The sequence below is a fragment of the Apiospora aurea genome, assembly GCF_038362705.1.
Source record: "Apiospora aurea strain CBS 24483 chromosome Unknown utg000008l_segment0_segment0, whole genome shotgun sequence".
Lineage (NCBI taxonomy): Eukaryota > Fungi > Ascomycota > Sordariomycetes > Amphisphaeriales > Apiosporaceae > Apiospora > Apiospora aurea.
In genome coordinates, this window is record NW_027117395.1 from 3,800,971 (window position 1) to 3,822,948 (window position 21,978).

Consider the following 21,978-nt stretch of genomic DNA (forward strand, 5'->3'; position numbering starts at 1 on the left):
TAGGGAGGGATGTTGGGCGCGGAAGAACTCCCATGCAGGCAGGTATGCTGCCTATTCTATTCTCATCCCTTGGTGGCCAAGCCGCGCCGTATTGTTGCACCAACAGAACCGGGCACGGTAATTAAGGACGGGCAAGGCCCCGAGAGCCACCCAACATCACCTTCCCTCAGTACTCTCACCTCGCTGACCAGAAGCTCCCGCTGAGTGACCATTGACTGTGCACCAAACGCTTCAGTCACTGGCACTGGCACTGGCACTATCCCGCCCAGCAAGATGTCTTCCTCTACCACCATCTGGTCGTCTCAGCCCTTTCGAACCCTCTACACGGTAGGGTTCTGGTCCGTCAACATTCCCCACCTGCTCTACCTTGCCCTGCGCAACAGCATCGCCCCAATCCGGGCCGTGCCGCAATGGGGCTATCAAACCAGCATGGGCGCGGCCATCCTGCGCGCCCTGTTCCGCTACCTCGCCGTCATCCGCTACCAGCAGCCCCGGCAAATGGTCCCCGGAAAGGCACAAGGCCGCTTTGTCCTGATCGCGCCCCCAGCCGCCACTCTCTTCCGCGGCGCCCTGGGCGCCCCAGCTACCGCCACAAAGCCCGAACCCGTGAGTGCCGTGTGGTCCCCCGACGAGAACTCCAAGAACATCTCGGCGCTCGCGACCGACCACTTTGACCACGCCGCCCACGTGCTGTACGCGCAGTACCGGCTCGCGTCGCGCGCGCACCCGTTCCCCGCCGCCGTCCAGGGCCTCCTCACCGCGTACCAGCACGTGCTGGGCCTCGGCGTGCCGCCGCGGGACGTCATCCTCATGGGGGACTCGGCGGGGGCCAACCTCGTCCTGGCCGTGCTGCGCTATCTGACGGCTCAGGGGCTGCAGCAGCCGGGTACGTAAATTGGCCCGTCTTTCCTTCTTCTTTTCTCTTGTTCAATTTTCGCCGGCCATGACAACTCCTGCCCGACGACTATGGGGTGGAGAGCGGCAGGCGAGATCACCCTATGCTGACGCTATAAGCGCAATACAGGCTGTGCCGTGCTCTTCTCACCCTGGGCCGAGGTGACGGCGGAGGCCGTCCAGAGATACAGCCGCTCGGTCGCAAGTCGACACGACATTCTCGACGTGCCCCTCCTCGAGTGGGGCGTAGACGCGTACCGGCCCCAGGGGAAACCCTTGACGCGGGAAGAGGAGGGCTACATCTCGCCGCTGCATCATCCGTTCCCGCTGGAGACGCGCCTGTACGTGGACGCGGGCAGTCTGGACGGCGTCTATGAGTCCATCAGCCTCTTTGCGAGGCAGATGGCAGACGTGGCGGGGAACCGGGTGCGGTTCCACACCACGGAGAACATGCCGCACGACTACTTCCCGACGTACCCGCTCCTGGGTACTAAGGAAGAGGCATGTGCCGCCTTGAGGGATGCGAGAGATTTCCTTCGCGGTGAGAGAGAATCGTAGGGCTCCGTGGGGCACGGGGAGCTTGATCATTGGCCTCTGTCGCGTCACGCTGTGGCGTGAGGAGGCAGGCCGGCGATGACCCAAAGTAAGTACCCAGGCAACGTCAGGCAAATGGCTTCAAGACCAAATCAAGGTATGCGACTTCAATTGATCAATCGGAGCTGTAGCTATGTAGCAGGCATACGCCAGCCAATCTATTCTCTGCGTGTCTATCTAGAGATACATCATCATGCAGCCTGAGGTGCCGCTTGATGCGCCACCTCGGTGATCATTTCAACAAGCTCCTCCGTCTTGCTTAGCATGGCCGAGTGGCCTGAGGCCAGGCGGCGCACCGTAGACCCGGCGCTATGGCCGAACGCCTCCTGATACGGCGGCGGCACGGCCTGGTCGTTGTCACAGACGACGTATGTCGACGGGACATGGCGGAAGGACGCGCGAGTGAGTCTCGTCTTCTGCACCCCGTAGGCCTGGTCGATCATCTTCGAGTTCCAATGGCCGGCCTCGTCTTTGGGTAGGTCGTTGTAGATGACGCTCGAGTCCTTGAGGCAGAAACGGCCGTTGGGCCGTACATCATTGTTGGGCGAGTCGCCGAATACGTCGAGGACGGATTGGCCTTCGGCGAGAATAAAGGCGGCAAAGAAGAACAGGTGGAAGACCCCGCCGGCCAGTCCACGGCTCTTCCGGTTGCTCCAGCTGAGATCCTCCGGTACTCCCTCGGTCCCGACCAGCCCTCCATAGGAGTGCATCAGAACCAGTACGTTGCGATGTTCGTCCTCGACCAAGCGACGGAGAACGGATTGGGCCTGGTCGGCATCGGTTGCGAGGGACTTTGACGCGAAGTCTGGCTCGTCCTGACCCGACAGGCTTGGCAAGGTGGGATGGACAACAGGAAAGCCCTTCTTCTTCAGTGCTGCAGTCAGTCGGCCGTAAACCTCCGGGAGTTGGAATGAGCCTTGCAGCAGCAGAATGGTAGGTTGAGACATGATGATTCGAACGGGACTTGGTCAGAAGACGAAGGTTTCCGAGAGTCAATTCACTTGGGGATGGCGATTTAAGTTGGATAGCAAATGAGTCTTGAGTTATTTGTTTCCACAAATAAATACCTACGTAAAAGAAGTTGGCCCGGCGGGGCTTGTGACACCCCTTGCGTCCGTACATATATACTGTTACATGCAGAACCAACTGACATGCATATCGGCCCAACTACAACACCACGTTCCTAGGGCTACGGTGCTTAGTAGGAAATGGCCCTTGTCAAAGGACCTCAGCATTGTGTATATAAACCTCACATCAGACCTCCCTTTAAGGGGTAAGAGACCAGAGCCCTCAGAAATGCCATAAACTGCCTGCCGCATGATACAAGTCGGGCTGCAACTCTAGAAATGACGTGACTAACGTTCTTGAACTATCCGGTCGACCGACGAGGCCGGAAAGAGAAATCAGTAGGGTTTGGGGGCCGGAAGCCCCTCAGCACCGTCCGGGCACGGTCTTGGTGGCTCGAGGCCCATACACCTCCCACCGCCGAAAAGTGGCGCGTCCACTCTCCCGTAGACAAGAATGCTCTCTGCTGCTTATATATGGGATAGCGGACGGGATCCCCAGCATTCAGCAGGATATGGTATCAGATTAGTGTATTATCGTAGCCCCTGTTGTCATGAATCTGGCTGCGAAAATGCCCTGACAGCACTCCATGGCCTCTCAGATCTCCCCCTTTCAAGTTCGTATCCACTTATTTTAACACAAAAGAGGTATTATGAAAGCCTCATTACTGCATAGACTTGTAGGACAGATGGACCTCCATAGCACCCTCGATGCTCTGCACCAGGCCGAAGAACAAGGTCGAGGCAAAGACCAGCACAGCCACCCAGAACGTGTACCACTGCACCCCATCACGACGATCCCACCACCACTGCGAGAGCGTCCGGGGCTTGGCGTCGTCAAAGGCCTGCTTGAGATTGACGAGCCGGTCATGCCAGTAAAGGAAGCGCTCAAGCCGCCTGTCCCGAGATCGCAGCGTGCCGCACTTGGCCACCGTCAGATCAACGACACCCGACCGACCGTCGTCGCCCGCCAAACGGAGCCACGAAGACACGATCCGGTCGCTCTGCGGAAAGAGCAATGCCAGGGTGCGTAGGGTCTCTTCCACGAACCCGCTGGGGTATAAGGTCCCGCCGACGCTATGGATTGGCGTGTGTAAATCAGGATCGTTGGTAAAAGCTCTGCTACATTCGAATAGAAAGGATGCGACTAACCTCTGGTACATCTTCAGGAAACTGGCATGATGATATATAAACACCGCCGTATCATCTTCAGTCAACCGTAAGTGGTTTGCGAGGTTGTTGGTCCAGAAGATCTTGATTCCACCGATGCACGCTAGATTGGGCCCGGTAAAGACGCCGTCCAGTTTCACATCGCGCGCCTCCAGAGATCTTTTCGCAATGAAGTGCAAAATTAGCGTATCGTGCAGACGTCCCGTACTCCAGGCGACAAAGTCTTGCATGGACAGTTTGAAGGTGCACCCGCCGACATCCGCCATAGTCAGCAGGGTGGCACACAGATCGACCGAGTGTTCGGCGTAGCAGCGGCTGTAGGTCATCGTCTGGCAGCCATCGTCTTCCAACGAGCTGACGTAGGTCAGAATGTCCTCTCTTGCGTCTCGGCCCAAGATAGGGTCGCTGATGTTCACCACGTCTGCATGCGTACGTTGAAAGACATTTCTCCCACCATCTGTAAGGTATTCCAGGCACTTAGACGAGTAAAAGTCGAAATATGGCTGCGAGTCGGTTTGGGGGTTGACTGCACTGCAACTGGTAGGACCCTACAGCCATTTCTTGAGGTCACTGACGGTGGGCTTGGGGATTGGGCTCGCTAGAAGTGACCTTTCCAAGGGGGAGTTCTGCATTTTGTTACTTTCCGAAGATCGTCACAGCAGTATGTTGAACTACAGTCAGCAGCAGATGGTGTTCTCAGTGCTGAGCTATTGAAAGGCACAATATCTACACAAAGGAAAGTGGTGGCTAAGCAAGTAACCCCTGCGAGGGTGCTCTACCCCTGCAAGTATGCCTCGCAACACAATCGTGATGATGCAACGACTTAGATCTTGTAACGACTTGATCATGTAGATTCGGCCATCCACGCCTTCTTCAACCTCGGACTTCCAGTCTCCTCGGGCACAACCATTGCGTTGCTGCCCAACGCCGTCACGTTGAATTTCTGAGCCAAGATCCGGGCAGACAAATGTAAAAACCACCTGGCAGATTGCCTGACCCGAGCAGATGAACTATTGGCTGATGCCCTCTAAGTCCCCTCTGCCATGTCAGCATACCTGCATGCCCTGCCTTCAAGAACCATCGACAGATCGTACAGTTGCTACTACAAAAATGGGCCAACCGGCCCTGGAACCAAAGGCCTGGCAGTACTCAGACTCGTCAATCGGCCGATATCTTGGCAGCTTGCGGATCTCCTCTGTTCGAAGAGTGGATTACTGGGACGCGGTAGGCCGCGCCAGAGAAGAGTTCATTGAAGTCATTCGGCCACAACTGATTAAGTACCTGGAAGCTGAAATTTCCACGTCAAACTCCATAGTCAACTTGTCTCTCTTTATGATTGGCAAGCCACCGCTGAAAACAAAGCCTACAGTTATGTTTGTCTCAGAGGACAAGAAAGTCCGCAAAGAGGCACTGGACTTGGTGAAGAAGAGCCATTTCCCCCTAGATTATCCAGGGTTTGCTTTCGGAGAGTGTCGACTCATCGCAGAGTTTGAAGGGCAGCGTCAGATCGGCGATCACGGCGACAAATCCACGTCTCCCAGTGGTGGCAAAACTCTTCGGTCATGTGGTGGCTGCCAGCGTGGGGAATGCCGTCATCACCATCACGCCTGCAAGAGATGTGTTCAGGGACATCTTAGTACGGCTCACGCCGAAAACAATCGGGGATACAAGGCAATATGGGGAGACGCAACTGTCTCCCCATAAAGCAACCATTGCTCCAGGACCGGAGCCTTTCTCTGATTCTTCTCCGTCAGCTGGGATCGGTTCTCAGGACATATACGACTTCTTAGCAGCCATTCCACCTCGTGACGACGAACGCGCTTGCAAGCTTGGGGACAATCCCGACCACCTTTTCTTCATGATGGTGCTTCAAGCGTAGACTTGAACTCGGACCATATGGGACATGTTCATTCTATCGCTTCATCAACACGCGGATGCAGTACGCTATCAACATCGGTATTGATATCGGCACCGGCATCGACACCGCCATCGACACAACGTACTTGGCCGACAAGAAGTGCTTCGTCAAGGACCTCAGCCAAGCCCTATCATACCAGTCTGTTTTCTTCTCTGAGCGCTACAGCAACACTTCCCTCGGTATTCCATGACCATGCCACTGCCAATCCACCACATGACCCACAGGCTAGGCTCCCGTGCGAGTATAAACGTCTTGGGCTATGCAACGAAACCTTCCGGCTTGAGGAGACAGACTTTTGGGGGTGGCATATTGGAACTGAGCATCTACAAGACAATCTGCCACCTCACTGTATCTGCTGGTTCTGCGACCAAGAATTCTCCTCCTCAAAAGACCACGACGGTGACGCGAGAAGGAACTTTCGTGCTCGGCTCGATCACATCAGGGACCACGTTAGTCGAGGAAGTCTATCATGATAACGAAAAGGAAGAGAGGCGCCGACGTCGACGTCGACTACAAGAACCGCAAAGGTCTGCGTCTCACATACAAGCGGACGACGTCGCCCACGACAGGGCGTTGCGTTCTAGCGATGTTGAAGCCTGTCGATGAAGAGAAGATATTTACGCTGAGCAGAGGAGAAAAGCGAAGCCCGTTCAGTCAAGCTGAGAGAGACTTGTAACATAATGTGGAGAGCGGTCTGTTTACACCTAGACTGGAGTTGTTCCCTGCCAGGACTTGCTCACACACGGACCTCATGGTGACATTGCGTAGGTAGGAAGCAAAGTCACGATCCAGGCTGTAGGCTACGAATCAGGCACTCAACTATCAAAATATCTTTCTCTGGGGGTTTGGATATCTTTCAATGTGAAGAGAGGATGTCGTCAGACCAGACTATCTAAATACAACGGAAGATTGTCGGGCGAGAACTTCCACCACTGTCGACCTGCGACAGGGACTGCCGAGCCACTACGGTTTCCAGTCCCGGTCCTGCACCCCACGCAGGGGGCCACCACATCGTCGATTATGAGCCTCTTCCAGCCTAGGCCGTGTAGGCCCATCCACACTCAAAACCCACAAAGAATCTACCTGTAGTATTTCGAAGCAAGTGAAACACGGCCGCCTCGCCGAGCAGGGCGCCCGTCAGCCTGTCCTTGCCCATTTGGGCGCCCAATCAGTCGATTTGTGGGGGAGCCACCGACCATCGCGTGGCCGATCGCTATGTTGGCACATCCCACCATCACCTTTTGACAGGAAAGCTTGGTGTTGGCAATTGGCACATTGGGCATGCATCTTGATTTGATTTATTTCAGCTGGACTGGTGGAGCAGCTGAGTAGCGATACATAAACCCATTTCCTTCCCTGCTCCCGTCTAATCTTGCCGCTGAAGATCTCGTGCTCCAGGATCTCTTCACGTTCACTTCTCTCACTATCTTTCACCCACAACACTCTTTCTCACGTCCCATTCATAAACGCATACTTATATACTAGCCGGGCTAGTCCTCCTCCTTTGCAAAGTACCTACATTCCCACCATGCATACCCCCTCGATCCTCGTCTCCGCCCTGGCCCTGGCCCAGGCCGCCGCCGCCGCGCCCGCGCCCTCGGCGATGCCCCGACAGGCCCCCGCCAACTGCACCCACGTCCAGGTCTTCGTCGCGCGCGGCTCCCTCGAGGAGATCCCCGGCCGCCAGGGCAAGCTCGTCGACGCCGTGTGCAAGGATATGCCCGCGGGCATGACCTGCGCCTCCACCGACATCCAGTACCCGGCCACCTTTGACGCCTACTGCAAGTCGGTCGGCTCCGGCGTCGCGTTCGCCCTCAAGGCCGTCGAGGACTACGCCAAGGCTTGCCCGGATTCCAAGATGGTTCTTACTGGCTACTCTCAGGTAAGCCTTTCGAACCCGATGCTAACTAAGTTTTGAAAGTGGCTAACGATGGTACCGAAAATGACAGGGCGCGCATCTCATGGGTGATGTCTTGAGCGGTGCGGGTGGTCTCATCCCCAACCAGAACTGCACGCAAGCCAAGACGGCGCCGCTGGCTGCTGATGTCGCCAAGAAGGGTAAGTCGTCCCACTCCCCGACCATCAGGTCTGGTGTGCGCTCCCGCGTACACTCGCTAACACCCGTTGCAGTCGCGGCCGTTACGCTGTTCGGAGATGTCCGCCATACCGGAAACCAAACCTACAACCTCGCCGAGGGTGCCGGAAAGTCTGGTGTAAGTAGTAGCCCATCATCTTCACTGCGTGACAAGGCGGCTAACAGTGAAAAACACAGATTCTCCCCCGCGTCGGCGCTCAGCTGACCGGCTTGAACGTCTACTCCAACAAGATCCACTCGTGGTGCAATGGACAAGATCCCGTGTGCTCGAGCGGCAACGACATGAATCAGCATCTGACGTACTTCGACCAGTTCACTCCCGATGCGGCTGCGTTCATCAAGAGCAAGCTGTAAACTGTCTAGAGCGTGGAAGGTGTAGATATTGTATACTAACTAGTATCGATGGATGATAAATATATTTCAGAGCCAAAACTTATAACTACGCCGTCGATATATTTTCTTGCAAGCGTCCTTCCAGCACACCGGTTTCCTCTTCTTCGGCCGGTACTGGCCGAATGCCCCTCCGCCCCTGTTCCAAGGCTATTGCTCGGCGTCCTCGCTTTTGCCCCTTGATGTGCCCACGTCTCACTTGCTTCTGGCCATAGAGCTCGGTAAGGGTTTCGCAGACATTTTGAAAAATGCAGAAGAGGCTTGGAGCATTAACTATCTGTGCGTCATATTCAAGACTAGATTAAGTGGTTGATGGCTAGGAGAAGAAAAACAAATATCGAACCCCCTTTCTATAATATGCCTCATGAATCAAAGATGAATTCATCCAGAGGAAGAAGTATTTGACGCTGGAAAGAAAAGCTCGCCGACGCATAGGACGGTTTGCTCAAGATCCTCAGCGTATGCTGACACATCTACAAGGGAAATACATTGGGGAGGTCAACTGGTTACTGATCAGTAGTGTGGTGACATTTGGGCAAGGCGTTTATCTACAACCATCAATGCATTCGCCAACCATTACGAGGAATAGAGAGCAGTAGGAAAGTACATAATGGACCGCGGTTGTATTAGATGGATTCATAGAACTTTATAGTATTGCTAGATCTTTCAGTCGAAGACAACATAGTGAGGTTTCTTTTTTTTTTCTGGCATGTGGGAAGTCCGAGAGCCTCCTAAATCACTGTGCAAGTGAATGCCTGATGCCATGTCACATTATTCGCACTTCCTGTTCAATATAACATGCGACTGGTCTCATCTCTAACGATAGACATGCCCCACGAGATCCTTGTGAGTCTGCTGTTGGGCTCCAATCAGCATCGATCCTAGAAACTGCAGTCCCGCAACTTCAACGTAGCAAGTCGGCCCAGCAGAAATGGCGAAGCATACGGTAGATGGGATTTGTATACGTTCCTTCAAAAAAGCTAAGGTTAAAGAAGGAAGAACTCCACTGTAACCATATACTATACATGTTTCCATGTGAACAATAACGACATGAAAAAAACAATCTATGTTCTTATGGCTGATGGCTATACGAGAGCTCGTAGACCTTGACGAAGGGAACATACTCGCATAGCCGAATGTATGTGTCACCCATTGTGTACTCAACCCTTGGCCAGCGATTTGTGAGTCGAGGGTGGCGGGCAGTTCGCCCCTGGCTGACGAATAAAACTCCCAGCTACAGCTATCTCGACGACAAAGGAGCAAAGATCCGGCCTAGAAACAAACAACGCTTGCATATCTACTTCCCCGAGCTCGAGATCCGCGTCCGTGGTACTTCACTATCGTCCGCCAAGCTCGACTTGGCGCCGAGCATGTTGGATGAAGCAATCAATCTGGAGGGTGCCAGGAGACCTTCTGTCTCAATGGAAAGGTCCTTTCAGTGCATTTCATGGCAGAAGGCGACTGAATAGGAGAGCATGTCGGACTATGTATTGTTATGTGAGGCTCTCTGGGGCTTCATGCCAAAGAAGGAAATACACAGAACGGAGCTCTGAGAACCCCATGGGGGCCCATTTACAAGTTTCTTGGGCTAGAAATCGATTTAGTCAAATTGAGGATATGCAATATAACCGCCAGACCTTCGCCCTCGATGTGGTATCGGCACCACCGATGATACGCAAGGGACACAAGGACCAAGTAGAGTAGAGCGTACATCGAACATATCAAGATGATGAGCAATTCAAAAAAAAAGTGGTTACCTTGGGTTATTACTCCGATATCAACTTCTGAACTCCCGACTCCAGGCTGCACCGTTCTCGATACCCCCTTTGTCCAGCCCTTGAAGGCGACCTCCATCTTCAGAGTACTCGCTGGGCTAGGTTAGTTGTTCAGCAGCGCTGTTGTGAAGATCGAAGCCATCAACATCGTGATAGTCATTTACTCATAGCTAACCAATTTCCTTCCTCCATGGGGCCTTGTCGGTGTGGCCATCGGTCCCTGTGGAGCATCTTAGATTACACGAACGACGTGTGGGAGTCTACCCATTACCTGCACTGGCACCATGTTCATGAGAGCTTTCTGGGGGTGGCGGTCCCTACCTCCAAATACTCCGAGTCTGATGTCGTGGTTTAGGACCAGAATTTGCAAAATCCCCATGTGTAGCGCCGTTTGCTGGATGGGCATGCGATCCCATGGTATCTTTATCTACCCAGATGGCGGGGAGAGTATCCAATGAAGAAGGCATTGGGTTCATCTCGGGGCAGTTTGATCATCTCGACGGCGGGGTTGGTAAGGCCAGGACATGGCTACTTGAATAGCGCGAGAAGTCAGGCATCCCTCCCCAAGAATAAATAAGTAGGCAATGACAGAGATAACTCCCTGGAGTGTGGCTGTACCTTGTCGGGCCGGGTCGCAAGGGATCATGGTTCCGGTTTCTTATCGGCTAACCCCCGATAAGAAAAGGAGTCTTCTGGATCAGGTGTTTTCTCATCTGCCACTCTCACATGCAGGACTACTAGGGATATGCCAGTCAGAATAGCGTACGTGATCATGCGACGGTGGGGAGGGTGGCTTATCGGCTACAATGGTGAGCCCGGCTGTCGGTTAGACAAACCTGTCAGGTCAGATGTGTCTTATGTTGAATAAAGTAGAAACATCAATGTTCTAGTTTGCGGAAACCGACTTGTTTGCTCGCCGGGTTGGGGTCGACAGGTACGAGCAACCAACGTCGTTCGTGGAAATCCAGAAGGTCTCGCGCTACTACTCCTACCTAGCAGTCTGCACGATCGGGTTCTCTTACTAAAATCCCGAGGGAGCTAGAGCGACGCAGGGTCTTCGCCGGGCCCTAAAAATAAGTGATATTATTCCTGTCAGTGACGCTAGGAGGAAAAAAAACGAAGGAAGATCATCGTTAGATTTGGTGCAAGTGGAACGTCATCTTACCGTGCCATTCATGGCGGGCTGGCAGGTGGGGTGGCAGTCGAGCAGTAATCACACCCAGACAGCATCTGAAACGCTAAACCGTCCATGGCGCTGCGGTGGATGGAAAGCCACCACTGAGGCACTTTCACTTGGCCATGTCAGGAGATGGAGTAATAAAAAGCCATGTGCCCATGAACTGAAGGGGGCGTCGAGTAGTTTGTGCACTCCATCGAAGCTAGCTTGGATAGTGACGACGAGCTGAACAAACAGCTCGATGGCCAAGATGGCCAGTTATTTTAGCCTGTACCGCCGTGTTGGGGTAAGTATATGAGCCTGTGAAGAGGAGGGCGTCAGCTTACATGGAATAAAGAAATTGACCGGGGCTTTTCAACTGCATTGATGTCTTGACAGAATTGTTTGGTTTTCTCGTTTGGCATCTCAATCGCAAACACGGGAAGTTGACAGCTTGATGTTTATTCGACTGCCCAGGTGCTATGGGATCAAACCTTATTAGCAAACACCTGCCTGCTGGCGTTGATTGTGAAACGAGTGCCTTTCTTGTGGGACTTTGAGGGATGCTGGGCATTCTGTCGTCGCTATTTCTCGCAACGCAATCAATGCAGGTATCGCGTTGTATCGTGATCCTGTCTCCTGTGCATCCTCCCACGACCAACGCCAGGAACGCCAACGGGATGCGCCTCAAGAGATGCCTGTCGGCTTGTCGGCACCGCGAGGGATTCAACGGTCATCTACGGAGCAATCTAAGAATAAAGTAAGACTGGAGTCTGATTGATTGAATGGTTGAAATTGACATGGGGCATTTCTGTAACGGCTCGGTGGAACCAACCATATCCCTTCCAGCGCCCCTGCTCTTTTGCTCCCCTGCTCCCCTAGCGCTGGGCCCGTATTACCTAAGGTAAGTCACATCGCTAAAAGGTTGGAGGGTCTCGGTGTGTGTGGTGTGTGATCGCAGAACAGATTCCCATTAGGTAGCTAGACAAGGAAACGGGGACTGCAAGCGCTGCATTGCGATCCAGCAACTCCAGACGTCGGACTCCGCGATGCCACTCATGACTTCTGAGTGGTTACCTCCCGTGAGTCTGCTATAGCTTCCAGAGAAGCTGTCACACTGGTGGGCGCCGATGTTCAGACGGTTTACGCATGAATGTTTGCGGCCACGGCATGAATGACGAACGGCGCTCTTGTCCAGACAAGAAACACCACCCGGCTCTGCATGCTGCTGGCAGGGACAGCTGCCTCTTTTGGGAACGGAATTGTCGCATGTGATCTTTATGTGCCACTCAGGATTTTGCGCATATACAATACTGCTACTAAGCCACCCAACGTGGAGGTTGCCTACCTACCGGCCGCGGTTCACACCACATCTGGCCGTTGCTCGGTGGTTTGCTACTGTAGACACGAGGCACTTCGATGCCTGGAACCCTTCTGGTTCGGTCTGGCCATCGGGCCATAGCCACCACCGCAAAAGGGTATTTCTCGGGCAATGGTTGATGCGATCAGAAGAAATACGACCCCGTTAGGAAGGGGATGGTTCTGGACGGGATTGGTGGAGGCTTGGCTGCTTGGCGCTGGCCGGAGCGAGTCGAGGTTGGTGGTGTGTGTTCTAGGGTCCCGGCTTAGCTGAGTGGTCCCCTGGGGAGGATCACCCACTTTGGGCTGTGTAAGCGAGTTCCATCTTGATTGAGGGGTCGTCGGTCCCCTGTCGCCCATATGCAAGCACTCTTTCTTTCTTTCCCTCGCGCCCTCACGCTGCGCGTTTGCACCTGCATCTGCTGAAAAGAGAAGGATGGCTTACTCTCCCATGCATTTGGTACGTCATTTGCCTCAGTCTCGTCAACGTTGCTTTCTTTGTTCACGACGCGCAAACAACTCCTCTATTCACTTTGCGCATCGAGATTGCAGGCTCCCTTGGGTACCGGCACCGAAGCATACTTATTGACAGCCAAGTGCAAATAGCACGTTTTAGCCACCAGCCATTTGCAGGCGCCCAGACAAGAGGGCACTATAATACGATGCGGTAAGAAATAAAATAAGGAATGGGGTCGTCCGGTTGCCATGCTATGAGAGGTGCTCGTCGCGCCCATATTACGCCGAGGCGGGTAGCTAGAAACATGCCATTTGCCCATGCTTTGCCCATGCTTTGGACATGCTTTGCACAAATTGTATTATTGTTTAGGTAGTCGCTTTTTTTTTTGCTTTTTTTTTTTCCCACGCCACACTGCCCATAAGGGGTGCAACCATTCGCAGGCAGCGAGTAAATATCCGTGCTCTCGCTCGCGTGGTGGGTGAATCAATGGTTCGGCTCGGGAGGACGGAACGAACACACGGGGCATGGTAGCAACGGGTTTGGGGGCCTTCGAGCTTTCTCAAACTCTTTTGTCCAGTGGCAGTTTGAAGTTGATATCATCGTCGCGGACGATCATGTCTGTTCCCGTGGTTTGCAAAGGATATATGACACCATCTCCGTCATAATAGCCAGGGGGCCGGGGCCGCGCGAGAGCCGTTGCTGCTGGTTTTAGTCGACGACGCGAAGCCGACGACGCTGCGTGTGTCGTGTCGTTTGTCTGTTCGTTCCCCTGGTTATGCTCACCTCAGCATCCAAACATAGGATTAGCACACCTCGTAATTGCGTGTACGAAGCAAAGCAGGCAATCGTGTTTCCCAGTAGGGCTAGCAACAACCAAATTGCGCGTGGGTCGCTTTTCATCTGCGCGACCGTAGATTTGAAGAAATCTCGAGGTTTATCCTCAGTTCTAGTCAAGTCAATTAGAGCAAGCGCCTTGCAAGGTGATCGGAGGAGCCAGAGGATGTTGTCCCTCTCTCCCCTGGCATTTTGGATCCCCGTCGCATGAACCAAGGCTACCAGCAAGCCCCCCCACTAACAGCCCACACCCACTGAACTGAAGGGGCCGCGGGCTGGCTGGCAACTGGACAGGCCAGTTGGGCCCTTTTGACTTCTGACAGCTAGGGAAGCTAGGGAAGCTAGGGGAGCATGGGAGCATGGGAGCATGGGGGGAGCCAGCCAGTAGCAGCCAACCGCCGCTAGTTGGCCTGCAGGAGCTCCAGGGGATCTCCCGGGCCCCGTCCGCCATGGCCATTTGCAGTGCAGCGCGCAGTTTGATCGTGCTGCTGGCCGCTGCTCGTCTGGCTTATAGAAAAGAGCCCAGCAAGCCCACTCGGAGCGTGGGACCTGGTCCGAAAGAGAAGTTGGGCTGCTTTCCCTCCCTTCCTGGCTCTTCTTCAGCTTCGTATAATAAATCGGCTGCTCTTGCTACCATTTTGCCTTGCGTCCCGCATCGCATCTCGCATCTCTCCGTCGGTGTTGCACACGTATCGAGTATTGGAGTTCCGGTCCTGCCTAATCCGCACCAGCCTCCCCGAGCTGCCTCCTCCGACTCACTGGCCCAATCTTCCACTCTCTTTAACCACCAACCCCAAACTGACCTACCTACCTTCCTTACTCTGACCACCACGCCCGTCGGCGACATCATCTTTCTTCGGGAACAGATCCCACCTGACCAGGCCTCTGCCTTCTTTTCGACAAGCCGGTAGTTGATATTTCGACCCATCGCCCTCGTGCATTCACTTCTTCGACGGCCTAGCGCTGCAAACTAAACAACTTGACCATCCATCTTATTTCAATCCGCCTTAGGATCGAACTTGCATCACTCGACGCAATCGCCTGGACTGCTGCGACTTGGAACCGACAGGAAAAGAACACGACAGTTTTCTTGAGTAACCCAGTCTCAAGACCGATCATCTTGTCCTCGTCACCGACAAGACCAATCTTTTCTCTGGGCCCGTCAGTGCCTGTCACTGCCAATTCCGCCGGACGCGAAACACGAACATCCCCGACTGATTGATTGGACGACCATGCAAAGCGCTGTGGCACTTTGATGAAATTCGTCCTACTCACGCTTCATCCGTCTCGTCCACGTTCAGCTTCAATTATTTTCGTCAATCGGGTGCTTCCTGACCAGACTCTTTTTCGAGATACCCCCTTTCCAAAACTTCTCACGTCTTCTTCTTTTCTCTTCATCGCTGGGCGGTTCATCATCTGCATTAACCTTTCCACCTCTCTTATTACAGTCGTCTGACTGCGCCTCCGAGCCACCATTTACTACACCAACCAAAACCTCTCCTAACCCGTCTGACCGGCGCTCAATTCCTGTCCCAGGAATCGCCGATTTATATTCGATTCTGCCCTTCCGACCAGATCTCTTTTTACCTTCTGGTCATTTGGTACCATGTATCCCAGTGTAGCACTGTTCGCGGCGGCCCTCTTCTGGGGCAATGTCTTGGCCCAGGGTGACATGAACGCTTGTGCGGTACGTCTTTTATTTTCGCCTGTCTCGGTTTCCCTCTTTAGCACACCTGCCCGCCTTTGATTGGTCAGTCACCGCAGCGACTAACACTTGCGCTACAGAAAGGATGTGTGGTCAACATCTTTGCCGATCCCTCCCGCCTCGGATGCAAGCCTGAAGATAAGAACTGTGCTTGCCATTCCGGCGATAACCTCAAGTTCGGCGTTCGAGACTGCATCACCCAAGCATGCAGTTTGAGTGGCGATGCTCTTAACGAGCAGATCTCAATGTCCGACACGTACACCAACGAAATCTGTCAGCCATTCACCGGTGGTAAGTTACATCCTTATGGTAACCATGTCAACTTGTTCCGGACTTGGTTTGCTGACCACCCAATTGTAGCTGCCGCAGCTCCCCTGCTACGACTGCTCCCCCGGCTGATCCGGCCGCAGCCGCACCACCTGCGACCACCGATCCTCCGGCTGCTGCTCCGGCTGCAACCACGGCTGCAACCACGGCTGACCCGGCCAAGACGACTGCCGCCGGATCGCCCGAGGCCAAAGACCCTCCCGCATCCAACGAGCCGGCGACAGCTACTCAAGCCGGCGCAACCTCGGCTGCGACTTCTCAGGCAACCACCGGAGCATCTGCGGCATCCACCGACAGCCCGAGCGGTACCGTCGATGCCAGCTCGGTAAGTTTACCCGAGTCCATCTGTGCTTCGTTGCAGTGCAGTGACTAATTGTCTCAGGCTGCCTCATCCCATGCTGCCGGTGTTTCCGCCCCCACTGCGTCTTCCACGAGCAGTAAATCTGCAGACAAGGAAGAGAAAGAATCCTCTGAGGAGGGCCTGTCTGTTGCCGCCAAGGCCGGCATTGGTGCCGGTGCTGGTGTCGTCGTCGTCATGGCTGCTATCACCCTTTGCTGCATCATGATGCGACGCAGACGAGATGCCCGCAACGCCGCCAAAGGTCCCACCCGTCCCACTCGCAGCCCTCTGCCTTGCAACATCTCCAAGCCGGTCGCGGGCGGAAGACACTACGCGGAAGATGTGGAGTCACCCGCTGACTTGAACTTCCCGTTCCCCGCCGCCGCCGCAGTCAATGAGAAGTCGTCGCCCAAGTCGGCCTCGCACGAAGATCACTACAGCGTCCACGGCAACCGATACGAAGACATGCTGCCTCGCACTCAACCTAGAACGATGATCTAGCGAAGGTTGCATATCTGACTTCCCTTGAAACCTAGCGGCACATAAAAAATTCCCACTACTGGCGGCGGCTCGACTCCCAAATATCTAATGGCAAAGGACATAACATGGTGGTAGCTAAACATACTTGAACGGGGAATCTGGCGAGCACGACTCGTGCTGCCCCCCCCCGGCTGTGAGCAGTCTGGGAGATCTGAGAGGCTCGTTTTTCGATGGTTTTAGTTGGTGGCTGTTTTATTTGGTGGGCGATGTCACAGCTTACGATATAACCCCATGCATGCGCGCCGCGAGAGAAAAAAAGATATTTTCACCTCCTCCCCTGGCCTGTCATCGCTCATATAGTGGAGAGAAAATAAGAAACCAAAGTCCAGTCAACATTACATTCTTCTATTGTGACGTAAGGCTCCACTACCTAGTAGACCAAATTCGCGATCGGATGGAAATGTGTATACTCTGTTCATGTTGTAGTCCTGACTGGCAATGTTTTAGCACCCGGGTCGGAACTCACTCAGATTGAAACTGTGAGGGTTCCCTCTTCCCTGTAAAACAATTCGTTGCTTGACTCTAAAAGTCTGACATAGCCATCTTGTGATGTTGTTCCTCTACTGGGGCGTCACATGGGCTTGCTTTCACGAACCAACAACGGAATTACACATCTATGATGAGCTACTTGGATGATACGCGAAAAGAGTATCACGTCCTGTCAGTATGTACCTAGCTAGTGTCACGATACATACAGTTGTCGAGGGAAACTGGGTCGGGTTTTCAGATTTGCATTAAAACACTATCTATCTCTCGCTAGCAAGTGACTGGGACAGTCCATCATGATCTCGTTGCCATCGAGCGATGCAAGGGATATGTAGATACCCAACTTATCTCTCATCTTGAAAGCTCCTCTCTCCTTTCTCCTCGCTGGATGCTGCCTCGGTCGCGCACAACTAGGTGTTGACGAAAAGGGGGAGCCGATCTTGTCTCATGAGTTTCCCTCGAGTTGCGAAGGAGATCCATCATGCCATGGACATATCCATCTATCGTACGGCAGAGAGCGTCAGATGATACATAAAGTGCTAGCTAAAAGAAAGAAAGAAAAGGACAAAAGAGAAAGGCACTACGGTGCTAATAAATACACAAATGAGATGTCTAGCGTAGCGCGCTAGGCGCGTCAAGGGGCGAACCCATGTCTCCATCCAGCTGCGACACCATCCCCGTCCCCGCTTCACCTTCCATATTCCCCGATGTCCCCCGGACACGCGCCCAAGAAAGACAGCAGGGTAGTTGTGTCGACGCGGAACTGAAGTGCACCCCCCCCACCCCCCAATGACCAGGCACCTAGACGAAGGACTTCGTCGCCTCCTTGTCGCCGCTGTCCGGGCCCGGGGCCGTCTTGCCACCAACGTCGGGAACGGCAACGGCCAGCTGCTGCTGGTGCTGCTGCTGCTGCTTGGTCATGTCCTGGTTGAATCTGTCCTTCAGATCGCGGAGGGCCTGGGTCTGGGCGGCGAGCATATCTTCGGTCTCGGCTTTGATGGCCTGGAAAGAGGATGGCGACAAAAATGTCTTGCCGTCAGCAGTGTGTCGTTTTGCGGGCGGAGTGGCGCCGCCCGATGTAGCATCGACTGCAGAGCCAGCCGCGTCGAGACTGCCGATGGCGTTGTTGCAGTCGCCGCTGGTCATGCGGCGAGGGCGGGAGGGAAGAAGAGGCGGATTGGGGTTGGAGCTGGTGGTGGTGGGGGTGCGTACCTCGGCGGACTGGATGGGGGTGGTATCCCCGGTGGTCGTGGTCGTGGTGTGCTCCTGGTTGGCGGAGGTGCTGTCGGAAGACATCTCGACGGCTGTATTGGCCAGTGGGTTGCTTTTGGGAGGTGGCGGTTGCGGAATGATGCAGGAGGTTGTTGGGATGACTGGGTTACGAGTAGACAGAGAGATCCTTGGCTCGTGAAGTTGTCTCGTACGGAAAGGAGAGCGAGAAGAGCATTTTCGTAATAGGAAGATGTACGGCTACTTATACAGCGTTGCAGCCAGCGAGTCTTGATAAAGTCGGGATGTTTGGTAGTCCATGTAGAAATGACAACTGTAGCTTCTTCTAGCGTCATATACACACTATTTCCTTTTCTTGCAAACCAACACAGATAGATGCGTCTATAACAAACCAAACGGATAACACACATCGCGAATCAGGAGGTGCATGCAAGCGGAGGTGAAAGATTCCACGAGCTACCCCTACTTAATGTCTAAACCAAGCAGTATGTCTAGTAGCAAGCAATTATCCCAGCCTAATGTGCCAACGAGTTTGTAATTGCGTCCTGGGCCTATCTATAATACTAGTCTTTTAGTAAAGGGGAGGTAATGTGCGCTGTATTCCTGTAACTAATGACAATTATTACTTGGGCATATGTACATACAGATGAGGTTTGCCTACAGCTCGCAGCAGCAAACCAGGACCTGTGATAGATGGAAGGATCATACGCCAGCCTAGAGTACGTCTTGATAAGTTCAGTCTCAAAACAAACAATTTCTTTGCGATTGTCAAAATGTTTAAAGAAGGATAGGTTATTGCTCTCGTTCAGCTCACACCATAGTGGCATAGCGTCTCGGTGATATGCATCTAGCACATTGGCTCGTCCTCTACAGCATTCAAACAAAGCCCTCAGCAACTCTTGCGGCATCCCCATCGCATCGATAATTCCCAACCGCTAAAATCTAGCTCGTAGTACGGGCGTTCTTGGTGTCGGCGTGTATCAGCACCAATGAGCATAGGCGCGATGTCCCTGTATCTCCCTGGCCTTCAACAGGCGAGGAGAAAACACAAGAGACGAAAGATCTGCTATAGTATACATAATGTATTCGTAACCGAGCGAGTAACTGGACATGTGAACAAAGCTGAGCTGTAAATCTGTACTGTACAAGGCATTTCATGACGACATATAAAGTGCATTTTCCCGATTCCCCGAACATCATTGCACAAATCCGTGACCGAACCAAACCAAAAGTAGTCAACAAGCCTAGATGCCATGACCTCACATCTGTTCATCCTCATCGTCATCATCACCATCATCATCGCCGTCATCATGGAGAAGCCCGCTCGTACGGGAGAGTATCTGTCGTTTCCATCCTCTTCTTTCCCGCCCCACCTACCGATTTCCTTCTATTTGTTGTGCAAACGTCGCTCCATCTCCTTGCGGAGATACTTCTCCCCCTCCTGCTTGATAATGGGCACCGCCGTCGACACCAGCAGCCCGCCGGCCTTCTTGGCCCACGGCGGGATGGTACGCTCCTTCTTCGCGGCCTCGCCGCCCCGACCGCTGCCGCCAGCGGGGCCGCCGTAACTCTTCCCTCGGGGCCGCCGCGGGTCCGCCACCTCTTCGTACGGGGCGCGGGGATCGCGCGGGTCGCGGGGTGGCGTGATCCACCACCACCACGGCGGTCGTGGAAGTCGTAGTACGGGTCCTGGGGATACGCCGCGGACCGCGCCCGGTGTTTATCTTCAGGGCCGCCACGGGGGGCATGGCGTGTAGAGCCGCTGCGCGTAGGCGCAGGTTCGCCACGACCGCCGTAGGGCGGGTCGTCGTCGTACATGGCTTTGGGAGGGAGACTGGCTCCCCGCCGGTGGCCTGGTGGACCGCGCGACGACGATGATCGGGGCGGCGGCGGCTCGTCATAGCGCCCACCACCGCGCTCTGGCGATGGCGCCCTGTAAGAAGCCGGCGGCGGGGAGCGACGGCGCGACGAGTGAGGCTCGCCTCGGGGAGGTGGGGGTACCCCGCCGTATCGATCGCCTCGATCCCTGTCCCTGTTGTAGTCTGGGGGTAGACTTTGGCGTGCGGAGCGGTCTTTGTTGCGGCGACTCTTGGGTGCATCCGACGTGTATCCTCGGTCGCCGATATCCTCGTGGTAGGTAGGTGGTGGCCTGTCACGCGGTCTCCGGGGTGGTTCTTCGTGCCTGCGTCCCGACCGTGTGGATGCGGCGGCGGCTGCGGCTCCTGCAGCCCCAGCCCCCGCACCCAATGCAGCATCGTATGGGTCTGGGCCGCCTCTGCGGCTTGCGCCACCCACAGGTGGGGGCGGCAGGTGGCTATCTCTTCCTCCTGCACCACCCAACCCGTAGGGATCGTTATCATCGCCGTCATCGTAGATGGCTCGATCGCCGCGCGACGACTTGAGGTTACGGTGCGTCCTGCCCTCTTCTGCCTCGAATCCGTCCCGCCTAGCGCGGAAGTCTCGGAATTGCGGACCGTCCTTCTCTTCCAGATCCGAGACGCGGGTTCTGGGCTTGGGGCGTCGAGCGCTGCTGTTGCTGTTCAATTTCCTGTCGGTGGCCTCGTCGGGGACGTACTCGACGCGGCCGTCGCGGTGTCGGACCTTGCGGCCGGGGTCTGCGGGTGGTGGTGGAGGAGCACCACCTCCACCGCCGCCGCGGGGCCTGCTGCTGTGGTGGTAGCGGGGATCGTCATCGTCGCTGCTGTCGTCGAGCTCGGGCTCCTGGAGGCGGACCTGGGAGTGCGAGCGGTGCCGGCGGCGGGGGGCGCCGCCGCGGTCGCGCTCGGCCGGGTCGACGAGGATGGAGCCCCTGCGCGGTCGTCGCGCGCTGGCGCCGGGCTCCGGGTAATACGGATCGGCAGCAGTAACGGGCGGGGGGCCGCCGTAGTCGTAGCCGCGGTCTCGCGGGGGTGGGCGGTCATAATATGACGCCATGTCGTTTCTTTCTTTCTCTGCTAGTGAAGAGTTGAGACTGGTCTGCTAAGTAGTTCTGGTTCTTTGCTTCTTCTGTGCGAGTCAAGGGGTAGAAGAAAGAAACAATCAGTATCAAGGGTAGGGATTGACGGCTCGAGTTGTAGGGGGGTCCGATCAGATCATATTTGCATTGCTCAAGTCGGCAGTTGGAAGGGGGGATTGTCTCATTGCAGCCCGATGGGAAGGGGAAAAGGAAAGAGTTTCGGAAGTGGTGTGGGAGCTGACCGCCTGATGGGCATGATCGGCTGTCCAGCTGACGTCATTTTGCGGCAGCTGGGCCCGGGGGGGCAGATTCGAGTCTTCGCAAGTCTTCTTCGAGTCTCAGGTCTCAAACAACGCCCAGAATGAACCCCTGGTTAGCCGTTGGCTTCTCAATCTCTGACAGCAATTGCTGACTGGGCATCGGTTGCATCAATGCCAATACTGGTGGTACGTGTTTCGACCATCGCGAATGGTTCTCTCCTTTCCCAGGTGATGTTCTCTGATCCCCAGCTCCCACGAACCAAAACCTTGCAACTCAATCTCGGTTTGCCTTCTCCGCATCCTCCCGGCCGCATCCTGCCATCGGCTGCTAATCGCCTACAAGCTCAGTGCATTGACCCACGGCCCCCAGGGCTTAACCTCAGAATTTAGGGAGGGGGCCTTCTGAGGGGGCTGGCACTCACTCACCC

The 21,978-nt window shown here is 54.7% G+C and overlaps 9 protein-coding genes across 9 annotated transcripts; 5 read left to right on the forward strand and 4 right to left on the reverse strand.

Moving 5' to 3' along the window:
• Positions 1 to 273: 273 nt before the first annotated feature.
• On the forward strand, positions 274 to 1,452 carry PG986_012633 (Alpha/Beta hydrolase protein; the record flags this gene model as incomplete). Its single annotated transcript, XM_066848855.1, has 2 exons — positions 274 to 886; positions 1,025 to 1,452. The coding sequence occupies 2 exons, from the start codon at positions 274 to 276 to the stop codon at positions 1,450 to 1,452; spliced, it is 1,041 nt and encodes a 346-aa protein (XP_066695551.1).
• Positions 1,453 to 1,679: 227 nt separating this feature from the next.
• On the reverse strand, positions 1,680 to 2,435 carry PG986_012634 (uncharacterized protein; the record flags this gene model as incomplete). The annotated part of the gene is made up of 1 exon (XM_066848856.1): positions 1,680 to 2,435. The coding sequence occupies one exon, from the start codon at positions 2,433 to 2,435 to the stop codon at positions 1,680 to 1,682; it is 756 nt and encodes a 251-aa protein (XP_066695552.1).
• A 782-nt stretch (positions 2,436 to 3,217) lies between these two features.
• PG986_012635 (uncharacterized protein) lies at positions 3,218 to 4,048 on the reverse strand (the record flags this gene model as incomplete). Its single annotated transcript, XM_066848857.1, has 2 exons — positions 3,218 to 3,629; positions 3,705 to 4,048. 2 exons carry the CDS (start codon positions 4,046 to 4,048, stop codon positions 3,218 to 3,220), a joined length of 756 nt encoding a protein of 251 aa, XP_066695553.1.
• Positions 4,049 to 4,832: 784 nt separating this feature from the next.
• Positions 4,833 to 6,246, forward strand: PG986_012636 (uncharacterized protein; the record flags this gene model as incomplete). Its single annotated transcript, XM_066848858.1, has 4 exons — positions 4,833 to 5,301; positions 5,444 to 5,586; positions 5,663 to 5,819; positions 5,870 to 6,246. 4 exons carry the CDS (start codon positions 4,833 to 4,835, stop codon positions 6,244 to 6,246), a joined length of 1,146 nt encoding a protein of 381 aa, XP_066695554.1.
• A 922-nt stretch (positions 6,247 to 7,168) lies between these two features.
• Positions 7,169 to 8,089, forward strand: PG986_012637 (acetylxylan esterase precursor; the record flags this gene model as incomplete). Its single annotated transcript, XM_066848859.1, has 4 exons — positions 7,169 to 7,522; positions 7,590 to 7,698; positions 7,771 to 7,853; positions 7,913 to 8,089. The coding sequence occupies 4 exons, from the start codon at positions 7,169 to 7,171 to the stop codon at positions 8,087 to 8,089; spliced, it is 723 nt and encodes a 240-aa protein (XP_066695555.1).
• Positions 8,090 to 14,155: 6,066 nt separating this feature from the next.
• On the forward strand, positions 14,156 to 14,617 carry PG986_012638 (uncharacterized protein; the record flags this gene model as incomplete). Its single annotated transcript, XM_066848860.1, has 1 exon — positions 14,156 to 14,617. The coding sequence occupies one exon, from the start codon at positions 14,156 to 14,158 to the stop codon at positions 14,615 to 14,617; it is 462 nt and encodes a 153-aa protein (XP_066695556.1).
• Positions 14,618 to 15,312: 695 nt separating this feature from the next.
• Positions 15,313 to 16,579, forward strand: PG986_012639 (uncharacterized protein; the record flags this gene model as incomplete). The annotated part of the gene is made up of 4 exons (XM_066848861.1): positions 15,313 to 15,393; positions 15,492 to 15,702; positions 15,822 to 16,063; positions 16,121 to 16,579. The coding sequence occupies 4 exons, from the start codon at positions 15,313 to 15,315 to the stop codon at positions 16,577 to 16,579; spliced, it is 993 nt and encodes a 330-aa protein (XP_066695557.1).
• Positions 16,580 to 17,905: 1,326 nt separating this feature from the next.
• On the reverse strand, positions 17,906 to 18,400 carry PG986_012640 (uncharacterized protein; the record flags this gene model as incomplete). The annotated part of the gene is made up of 1 exon (XM_066848862.1): positions 17,906 to 18,400. The coding sequence occupies one exon, from the start codon at positions 18,398 to 18,400 to the stop codon at positions 17,906 to 17,908; it is 495 nt and encodes a 164-aa protein (XP_066695558.1).
• Positions 18,401 to 19,721: 1,321 nt separating this feature from the next.
• Positions 19,722 to 21,268, reverse strand: PG986_012641 (uncharacterized protein; the record flags this gene model as incomplete). The annotated part of the gene is made up of 2 exons (XM_066848863.1): positions 19,722 to 19,936; positions 19,996 to 21,268. 2 exons carry the CDS (start codon positions 21,266 to 21,268, stop codon positions 19,722 to 19,724), a joined length of 1,488 nt encoding a protein of 495 aa, XP_066695559.1.
• Positions 21,269 to 21,978: the final 710 nt, after the last annotated feature.